Source organism: Xyrauchen texanus, chromosome 44 (assembly GCF_025860055.1).
Source record: "Xyrauchen texanus isolate HMW12.3.18 chromosome 44, RBS_HiC_50CHRs, whole genome shotgun sequence".
In the NCBI taxonomy this organism is placed as follows: domain Eukaryota; kingdom Metazoa; phylum Chordata; class Actinopteri; order Cypriniformes; family Catostomidae; genus Xyrauchen; species Xyrauchen texanus.
The window spans coordinates 726,501-736,500 of NC_068319.1; the positions used below are offsets into that span (position 1 = coordinate 726,501).

At 40.9% G+C, this 10,000-nt stretch overlaps 2 protein-coding genes across 5 annotated transcripts in view; one reads left to right on the plus strand and one right to left on the minus strand.

Moving 5' to 3' along the window:
* Nucleotides 1–10,000, minus strand: part of LOC127636402 (transcription factor RFX3) — a 211,971-nt gene that overhangs the window by 120,900 nt on the left and 81,071 nt on the right. The gene's annotated exons all lie outside the window — the stretch shown is intronic.
* The window catches only part of arvcfa (ARVCF delta catenin family member a), a 39,398-nt gene that overhangs the window by 28,659 nt on the left and 739 nt on the right, over nucleotides 1–10,000 (plus strand). Inside the window, 7 exon segments of the mRNA XM_052116852.1 lie at nucleotides 1,299–1,426; nucleotides 3,248–3,398; nucleotides 4,723–4,915; nucleotides 5,014–5,125; nucleotides 5,227–5,245; nucleotides 5,248–5,313; nucleotides 5,491–5,567. Of these exon segments, the coding sequence (XP_051972812.1) occupies nucleotides 1,299–1,426; nucleotides 3,248–3,398; nucleotides 4,723–4,915; nucleotides 5,014–5,125; nucleotides 5,227–5,245; nucleotides 5,248–5,313; nucleotides 5,491–5,567 (746 nt within the window).

A 10,000-nucleotide genomic window follows, 5' to 3' on the forward strand; every position in this document is an offset into this window, starting at 1 on the left:
ATATTAATAGAGCTGTCTGTTATTGTGCCCACATTTGGTTTTTGATCATATACAAAGGTTTCAAATTTCACAGTTTTACGCACGGAGCCACATTGAGAGCCCCGTATCTCTGGGAATTAACCATATAGCAGCTTAAAAATTAACATACAAAAAGCTAAGTTTATTCTGAACCAGAATGTAAAATTATTTAAAAATATCTTTAATACTTCTGGAGTTATAGGCACTCCAACTATGGAAAAATTACACAAAAATGAGCTTTTTCCCATTTTTGATCCATCACCATTGGTGTATAATGCAACAAGAGCTGCTGAACTCGACTGATTTTGGTAATAGATCTTCCAATCTCTGTGTAAAAATAAAATAATGATGCTGACACCTTTATAAGGTTGTTGTTTTGACCTGTAGATTTGCTCCAAACTCACACTGAAAACTGACGTTGTACACTAAGTGCACATCGCTCATCTTGTGGGCAGAGGCTATTTACACTAACTCCACCCACCACTGCTCAGACCAACCTCAAGACAGCAAGGACAGATTTATTTGGGGCAACTGCCATGTACAGCTGTTGTGTCTCTGGGTGTAATGTTGGTATGTGTATGTGTTGTCACACTGGAGATCTGGGTTCGAATCCCACCATTTGACATACTTTTTCCAATGTCTCTTCTCTTAATATCTCCAATAATACTTCTTATAGTAATCAATAAAAGAGATATCTCGCAGTGATAGAGTTGAGAGAAGGATTTGATCCGGATGAAATTAACTGTAGTAATATTGTAGTAACCATGTGTGGTGTTTTGGTGTTCTGATGTACTAATGGTGTTACTATAGTAACATGTTAATAGTAGTTAATAGTAACCATAGTAACCATGTTTGATTCCAATGACTTTACTAGAAATATAGCATGGTGTTACTATGGTTACTGCAGTAAAACCATGGTTTGTTTTTGTATGGTAGGGGTGTTGGTGTAGGGTGTACAATAAACATGCTGCAGTGATGCATGTATGTTAGTATTTAAACATGCATGCCACTCTTTGTACTAGAGTGCAAAAAAAGATGCTTTTTGATGCTTTTTACACTTAGTGTACATTTTGACCTCCACCTGCAAAATAATGGATGACTCAGTCAGTTTTGATAATGACATTTCATATATTGCTTAAGTCATCATACATGTTTAAAATATTTTTTTGATGTCGAATAACCCAGAATAACCCAGAACAACCTTTCAGATGTCAAACATTCTCATCAGTGTTCTCATGAATGTTAATGGCGGTTCAGATGTTTGTGGATCTCTTCCGCAGGTCTGGAGCTTCTGTACCAGCCGGAGGTGGTGCGACTTTATCTGTCACTCCTCAAACTGAGCCAGAACCACAACACGCTGGAGGCCGCGGCCGGAGCGCTCCAGAACCTGTCTGCTGGACACTGGGCCGTGAGTGGAGACAGAGACAGAGAGACAGAGAGATGGAGAGATGGAGAGAATGTTCTTTTAAAAGGATCACTAATAGTGCAGTTTCAGACCCGCTCACAGTCTGTTCAATGACTCTCTGGTGTATGTTGCACACAAACCAGGAAATCACTTTCTTCATCTGGCAAGCTCTAATCTGATTAACTGGCTTTATGCAACTGTGGGAAGTAAAGGCTAGGGTGTATCATGGTTAGTTTAAACTAATACTCTTTAAGCACAGTCAACGGCAGGCGCGTGCGCCAACAACGCACTTATTCTGAGGTGCAATGGAATGGCACTTGAAGTCAGACTTCCTACTTCGGAAAAGTCAGATTTCATGCAGTTGCATGACGTCACACAATGTAGATGAACATAGTTAAACATTCACTTCTAAGCAGATATATATGCATCACTGAGTCTAAGTTCTGCATGATCATAAAACATGTTTCATGGGTCGGCCACTAACCGCATTGGCGGTTTGATTCCCGGCCCACATGACTCCACATGCTGAAGTGTCCTTGGGCAAGACACTGAACCCCAAGTTGCTCCCAATGGCAGGCTAGCACCTTACATGCAGCTCTGCCATCATTGGTGTGTGAGTGGGTGAATGAGATGCAGTGTAAAGCACTTTGGTAAAAAAGGTGCTATATAAGTGCAGACCATGTACCATGTTTGGCGATCTTTTAGAGAGACTGTTGTGTAAAATATGGTACATTATTGGCGTCTTCTTATTTGTATTTTTTTCCCTCCAATCTGGAATGCAGATTTTGAAATTCCCAAAGTCCTTGTGGTGGCGTAGTCACTCGCCTCAATCCGGGTGGCGGAGGACGTATCTCAGTTGCTTCCGCATCTGAGACCGTCAATCCGCGCATCTTATCACGTTGTTGAGTGCGTTACCTCGGAGACGTAGTGCGTGTGGAGGCTTCACGCTATTCTCCGCGGCATCCGCGCACAACTCACCACACGCCCCACCGAGAGCGAGAACCACATTATAGTGACCATGAAGAGGTTACCCCATGTGACTCTACCCTCCCTAGCAACCGGGCCAATTTGGTTGCTAAGGAGACCTGACTGGATTCAAACTCACGACTCCAGGTGTGATAGTCAGCGTCAATACTCGCTGAGATACCCAGACCCTCCCTAGCAACCAGGCCAATTTGGTTGCTAAGGAGATCTGGCTGGAGTCACTCAGCACGCACTGGATTCAAACTCACAACTCCAGGTGTGATAGTCAGCGGCAATACTCAATGAGATACCCAGACACCCCAATATCGTCCTTTTTGATAACATTGCACAGCATCATTTTTCACCCTCAGTTTGGTTACAATGAAGTTTTATATGAGATATTATATCAATATGCCTGAAAGCAGATTTGTTTACAAGGTATCAGGTTGATACAATGAGCACTTTTGTCACAACATCAACATCAAATGCTGCAAAACTGAAAGAACGGTACTTTACAGTACTTATCGACAGTGACCCAAAACATACTGTGAATGCAACCAAAGAACTTTTCAAGGCACAGAAGTGGAATATTGTTTAATGGTTGATTCAGTCACCTGACCTCAACCCAACTGAACATGCAGCATCTTAAAACGGCTGCAGGAAAGGCCCGGCAAAGCATCACTCGTGAGAAATCCCAGAATTTGCCGATCTCAATGGGTTCCAGACCTCAGTGAGACTACTAGAGTTTTGTGTTTACTCCTGAGACTAGTTAAAATATCTTTTCAAACTCAACTTTAATAACATTGCTTTGAAGTAAAGCATGAATCGAAGGCTCGTAATTAAACATCTGTCTTTTCTCAGTGGTCCAATTATATCCGTGCAACTGTGCGTAAGGAGAAAGGTCTGCCGGTGCTGGTCGAGCTGCTTCACTCTGATGCGGATAAAGTGGTGCGAGCGATCGCCATCGCCATGAGAAATCTCGCCATCGACCACAAAAACAAAGATCTCATTGGTAAGATCAGATATTACACTGCGAAAATCTCATTATTTGTCTTGTTTTTCAGTATAAAATATTGAAACATTATTATTTAAAAAAGAAATGTAATCCTTTAAGCTCTGATTTTCTGTTTCAGTGGCATACACAAAATTAAAGGCTAATAACTCGACCAAAAAAAAAAGAGGGTCAGGTGATTGGTATCATTTTTATGACATATTCTGAGACTCTCAGCCGAAGAAATTGATGAAAAATCACACACGCACAAAAAACAAGTAGCCAAAATTGTTCTTTATTATTATTATTATTATTATTATTATTATTATTATTATGATTTGACATTTTATATCTCTGGGTGTAAATAATGTGGCTCGAAAAATACTTTTGTTCATTCCTGATCATGTCAAATGTATCTGAGAATAATGTTGTGTTGATGCGACAAAGCAATCAAAAGTTACAACATTACAAATATAATGTATCATAGTGTCCAAAAACATCTCCAAACAAATAAAAGATAATAATTGTACATAAGAACTAATTACACATGCAAACACAACAATGACTAAAGGTTTGCATAGCATGCAGACATGATTTTAGTCATGAGATTTCACAGAATGAGTTTCATTCTGTGTCATTTGAGTCATCATTGAGTCTGTGTCGTGTATTTGGCGCCATCTCCTGGTGGTCATATGTAACATTGTGCTTCATGTGGATTATCTAATGATCTATACATCTGATTATCTTGTGTGTGGACTCGATTGAAAGATAATCACAGACTCTAAATAATAATATTTTGTTCTGTTTATGTTTTATGACGTTACAAGCGAAAACGTGACGTATAAGCAACACCAATATAATTATCAAAGACATATATTTAGCTGTTGCTCGCTGTATTTTTGTCCAACAACATATGAAACATGGCTATTTGATCAGTTTGATGTTTTTAATGATTACAATAATACGTACAGTGCAATATATTCATAAATTATAAAAACAGAGAGAGCACTTCTGATTTATCTGCAAATTTCAAAGCACTTGTTCAGTTTTGGTCATGATATCTACATGCATTGGAAAGTATTTATAGACTGTATTTCTATATTTTTTGACAATCATTTTTAGTCTAACTAAATTTGGTTAGATATATGCTTAAAACAAGAAGAAAAAACTAAATAAACATAATTCAACATATATATAAAAATATATATGCAATAATATATTAATGCGATTTTTATGCATGTTTTATTTTGACTGTCTCCAACAGAAAGCTTCAGTATCATTAGTTAGTATGTGTCATGGATGTTACAGTGACCTCAGGTTGACATTATGTGTGCCGCCCGATCAGGGAGTTACGCCATGAGGGATCTGGTCAGTAATCTGCCCTGCGGTCAGCAGCGACCCGCCAAAAACCTGGAGGGAGACACGGTGGTGGCCCTTCTGAATACTGTACTGGAGATCATCTCTGAAAACCTGGAGAACGCAAGATTCCTCATTCAGGGACAGGGAATCCAGAAACTTGTTTCAATCAATAGAACCAGGTGATTGTATGGAATAACTGCTTTCATGATAAAACACAGGATTTGTAATCAGTGCTTTTGAGTCTGATTGGCGCATGTTTGTTACATTCATCTTTCAGCCAATCAGTGCGTGAGACCAAAGCTGCATCGCAAATTCTGCGGACCGTATGGGCTTATAAAGATCTTCGACACACTCTCTGTAAAGCCGGCTGGAATAAAACTCACTTCAAGGTACCTCCCCTATATTACAGATCTTAATACATCTTAAAATAATCAGTGGAATTAATTTCAGAAAATAATTAGCTAATAATGAGTCTTAATCTGGTTTTCAGACGGCCATATCTGGGCTGCCAAAAAACTGAAGACCTCAAAACAAGGCAACGATGACATCACACTGCCCTTGATGGAGAAAAACCAAGGTACAACAGTACACTGTGTGTGTGTGATGCACTTTAAGACAGATGGTATTTGCAGTATACATGCACTAATGCAGTGGTGTGTGTGTGTGTGTGTGTGCGTGTGTGTGTGTGTGTGTGTGTGTGTGTGTGTGTGTGTGTGTGTGTGTGTGTGTGTGTGTGTGTGTGTTTCTGATGCAGACGGTTACTGCACCGTTGATCAGACAGAGAGAGTTGGAGATTCTCTGTGCCATATGATCGAACGGGAAACATTTCAGGTAGATTCTCTTGTTGTATTTGAGCCGATTTACACTCACATTTTACTCTCTTCATGCATCTTGATTTATTAGTGCTTCTGATCTCATTGGATGATTATCCTGATGATATTTCTGCAGTATATAGAAATATGAAGAAATTCAGTTCTGTGATGACAATAATGTCGCGTGGTGAACTTATGCAGTAACTGATGTAGTTAAAATTGCTTTTACAATTGCAGTAAAAAAGGCAACAGTTTTGTGTTCCCTCACAATAGTTTTGTGTTCCCTCACAATAAGTTTTCTGTTTCCTCACAATAGTTTTCTGTTCCCTCACAATAAGTTTTCTGTTTCCTCACAATAGTTTTCTGTTCCCTCACAATAGTTTTCTGTTCCCTCACAATAAGTTTTCTGTTCCCTCACAATAAGTTTTCTGTTTCCTCACAATAGTTTTCTGTTCCCTCACATTAAGTTTTGTGTTCCTTCTCAATTTATTTTTGTGTTACCTCAAAATAGTTTTGCGTTCCCTCACAATAGTTTTGTGTTCCCTCTCAATAGTTTTGTGTTCCCTCTCAATAGTTTTGTATTACCTCAAAATAGTTTTACGTTCCCTCACAAACGTTTTGTGTTCCCTCACAATACAATTTGCGTTCCTTCACAATAGTTTTGTGTTCCCTAACAATAGTTTTCTGTTCCCTCACAATACAATTTGTGTTCCCTCACAATAGTTTTCTGTTCCCTCACAATACAATTTGTGTTCCCTCACAATAGTTTTGCGTTCCCTCACAATAATTTTGTGTTCTCTCACAAATGTTTTGTGTTCCCTCGCAATAGTTTTCTGTTCCCTCACAATAAGTTTTGTGTTCCCTCACAATCATTTTCTGTTCCCTCACAAATGTTTTGTGTTCCCTCGCAATAGTTTTCTGTTCCCTCACAATAGTTTTGCATTCCGTCAAAATAGTTTTGCGCTCCCTAATAATATGTTTTGTGTTCTCTCACAATAAGATTTGTGTTCCCTCTTAATAGTTTTCTGTTCCCTCATAATATGTTTTGTGTTCTCTCACAATAAGATTTGTGTTCCCTCTTAATAGTTTTCTGTTCCCTCACAATAGTTTTCTGTTCCCTCACAATAGTTTTCTGTTCCCTCACAATAGTTTTCTGTTCCCTCACAATAAGTTTTCTGTTCCCTCACAATAAGTTTTGTGTTCTCTCAAAATAAGTTTTGTGTTCTCTCACAATAAGTTTTGTGTTCCCTCACAATAGTTTTCTGTTCCCTCACAATACGTTTTGTTCCCTCAAAATAGTGTTTTGCATTCCCGCACATAAGTTTTGCATACTCTCGCAATACGTTTTGCGTTCCCTCGCGATAAGCTTTTTTGAAAGCCGAACTGAAGTCCACAAAAAGGATGCTTGCATATATCCCTGGTCTGTCCAGATGATGCAATCCAATGTTGACTGCATCATCCACAGACCTATTTGCTCTAAAATCAATTTGAAGGGGATCCAGAAAGGGTCCAGTGATGTCCTTCAGGTGACACAACACCAGTTTCTCAAATGACTTCATGACCACAGATGTCAGAGCGACTGATCTGTTGTCATTAAGTCCTGTGATTTTGGGTTTCTTTGGGACAGGGATGATGGTGGAGCATTTGAAAGAGCAGGGAACTTCACTCTGCACCAGTAATCTGTTGAAGATCTGTGTGAAGATGGAGGCCAGATAGTCAGCACATGATGTTAGACAAGCGGGTGAAACACTAGCTGGGCCCTGTGCTTTTCTTGTCTTTTGTTTCCGGAAGACCCGCACACATCGCCTTAACAGATCTGAAGTGCAGGTTGAGTAGCAGGAGAGGGGTTGCAAGAGATGTTGGTGTTTGTGTCAAATGAAGGTTGAAGGTGGGTGTGAGGAGCGAGACTGGGCTTTTCAAATCTACAGTAAAACACTTTCAGGTTGTCTGCCAGTTGTTGATTCCCTACAGTGTTGGGGGATGCAGTCTTGTAGTTAGTAATGTCCTTCTGATCACTCCACACTGACGTAGGGTCGTTAGCTGAAAACATATTTTTTAGCTTCTCAGAGTAGCTTCTTTTAGCCACTCTAATCTCTTTCATCAGTGTGTTTCTGGCCTGGTTGTACAAGATTGTATCCCCACTTCAGTAAGCAGCCTCTTTGGCCTGATTAAGCTGCCTGTGTTTTGCTGTAAACCATGGTTTTTCGATGGTGAACGTTAAATAAGTTCTATCGGGAAGACACGCAGGCTTGAGTGAAGTTTAAGATGCCATTTCTTTGATAAATGTAAAACAGAAAGTAATGTCTCTCTCTTTGGCGTAGTCCCCGTCCGGCGGTCCGAGGGAGTTGTACTCGAACCGGCCATGTCCTGCCGGAGATAGGAGGCAGGGGCGAGGAGTCTACCCCGTGCAGGACAGGGCTCAACTGGTGGTGGTGGGGTGGTGGAGGTTGCCGTGTTAGCACACTGAAACAGCAAACAGCAATGTGATAGATTGTGAGCAGACTTATAAAGCAATGCCTAGGAATTACCCAGCTAATGATGTGATTATGTACAGCTGCTAGTCTTCCCGCTATAACTACGCTGCACTTTCATTCCTGGTAGGAATGCACATATCCTCACAAAAACTGATATGTGATGTCACAATATCTGTGAGCTCATCCAGATTGGTGTCTGCAGCTTCAAAAACACTCAAATCAGTGCAGTCAAAGCAGGCTTGTAGTTCAAGCTCTGATTCATTGGTCACTTTGCAGTCTTTACTACAGGTTTAGCTGATTTTAGTTTCTGCCTGTAGGTCAAAAGAAGATGAACCAGCGATATGCATCCTTTAATGTTGTGTAGCAATGATCCAGTATAATTCTCTATATATCTCTGGTGGGGCATGTAATGTGCTGTCTGTATGTTGGCAGTTCATGGGTGAGTTTGGCTTTGTTAAAATCGCAGAGAATAATATTAAGTGAGTCCGGGTATTGTTGTTCCACGTCTGTGATCTTACCAGCCAGCTGTTGCAGCGCTGAAGAGAGCTGAAGAGTTCAGTCTTGAGTGGTCCCCTCCAGAAGAGCTAGAAACAGCCTAGAACAGCCCAAACCTCCAAGCTGCATCGACTGATGTCCGCACTGGCTAGAAGAGATAAAAAAGCAGTGGGCCAAGCTGGTTCAGCACTCCACAGTATGTAGATGCTCCAGGTTTTTCAAGCTAAGCTCCTTAAACAAATGGATGAGCAAGGCCCCGATCCAGAGCTGTCCAAAAAGCTCCACACCCCTACAGATTTGGTGCCGCAAGTCACGAAACTAGGCACAGGCCATCGGCAAAGCGATGAGCAGCCTGATATATATTTATATATTTATATTTATATTTATATTTATGCATTTGGCAGACACTTTTATCCAAAGCGACTTACAGCACACTTATTACAGGGACAATCCCCCCGGAGCAACCTGGAGTTAAGTGCCTTACTCAAGGACACAATGGTGGTGACTGTGGGGATCAAACCAGCAACCTTCTGAGTACCAATGTATTATACAATGCACTTATTACAGGGACAATCACCCCGGAGCAACCTGGAGTTAAGTGTCTTACTCAAGGACACAATGGTGGTGACTGTGGGGATCAAACCAGCAACCTTCTGAGTACCAATGTATTGTACAGAGCACTTATTACAGGGACAATCCCCCCGGAGCAACCTGGAGTTAAGTGTCTTACTCAAGGACACAATGGTGGTGACTGTGGGGATCAAACCAGCAACCTTCTGAGTACCAATGTATTATACAGTGCACTTATTACAGGGACAATCCCTCCGGAGCAACCTGGAGTTAAGTGTCTTACTCAAGGACACAATGGTGGTGGCTGTGGGGGTCGAACCAGCAACCTTCTGAGTACCAATGTATTATACAGAGCCCTTATTACAGGGACAATCCCCCCGGAGCAACCTGGAGTTAAGTGTCTTACTCAAGGACACAATGGTGGTGACTGTGGGGATCGAACCAGCAACCTTCTGAGTACCAATGTATTATACAGAGCACTTATTACAGGGACAATCCCCGGAGCAACCTGGAGTTAAGTGTCTTACTCAAGGACACAATGGTGGTGACTGTGGGGATCGAACCAGCAACCTTCTGAGTACCAATGTATTATACAGAGCACTTATTACAGGGACAATCCCCCCGGAGCAACCTGGAGTTAAGTGTCTTACTCAAGGACACAATGGTGGTGACTGTGGGGATCAAACCAGCAACCTCCTGATTACCAGTTATGTGGTTCAGCCCACTACACCACCACCACTCCAATGGTGATATACTACGGATATCAAGGTTAAAATATGGTTATTTTAGTAAAACCATGGTAAATTTATTGTGAGGGCACGCAAATCTATTTCATGGTTGACCTGCATTCAAGACTGGAACTATCCATACTATAGGATAAATATAATAGCAATAGAGATGATGTCATGAATTA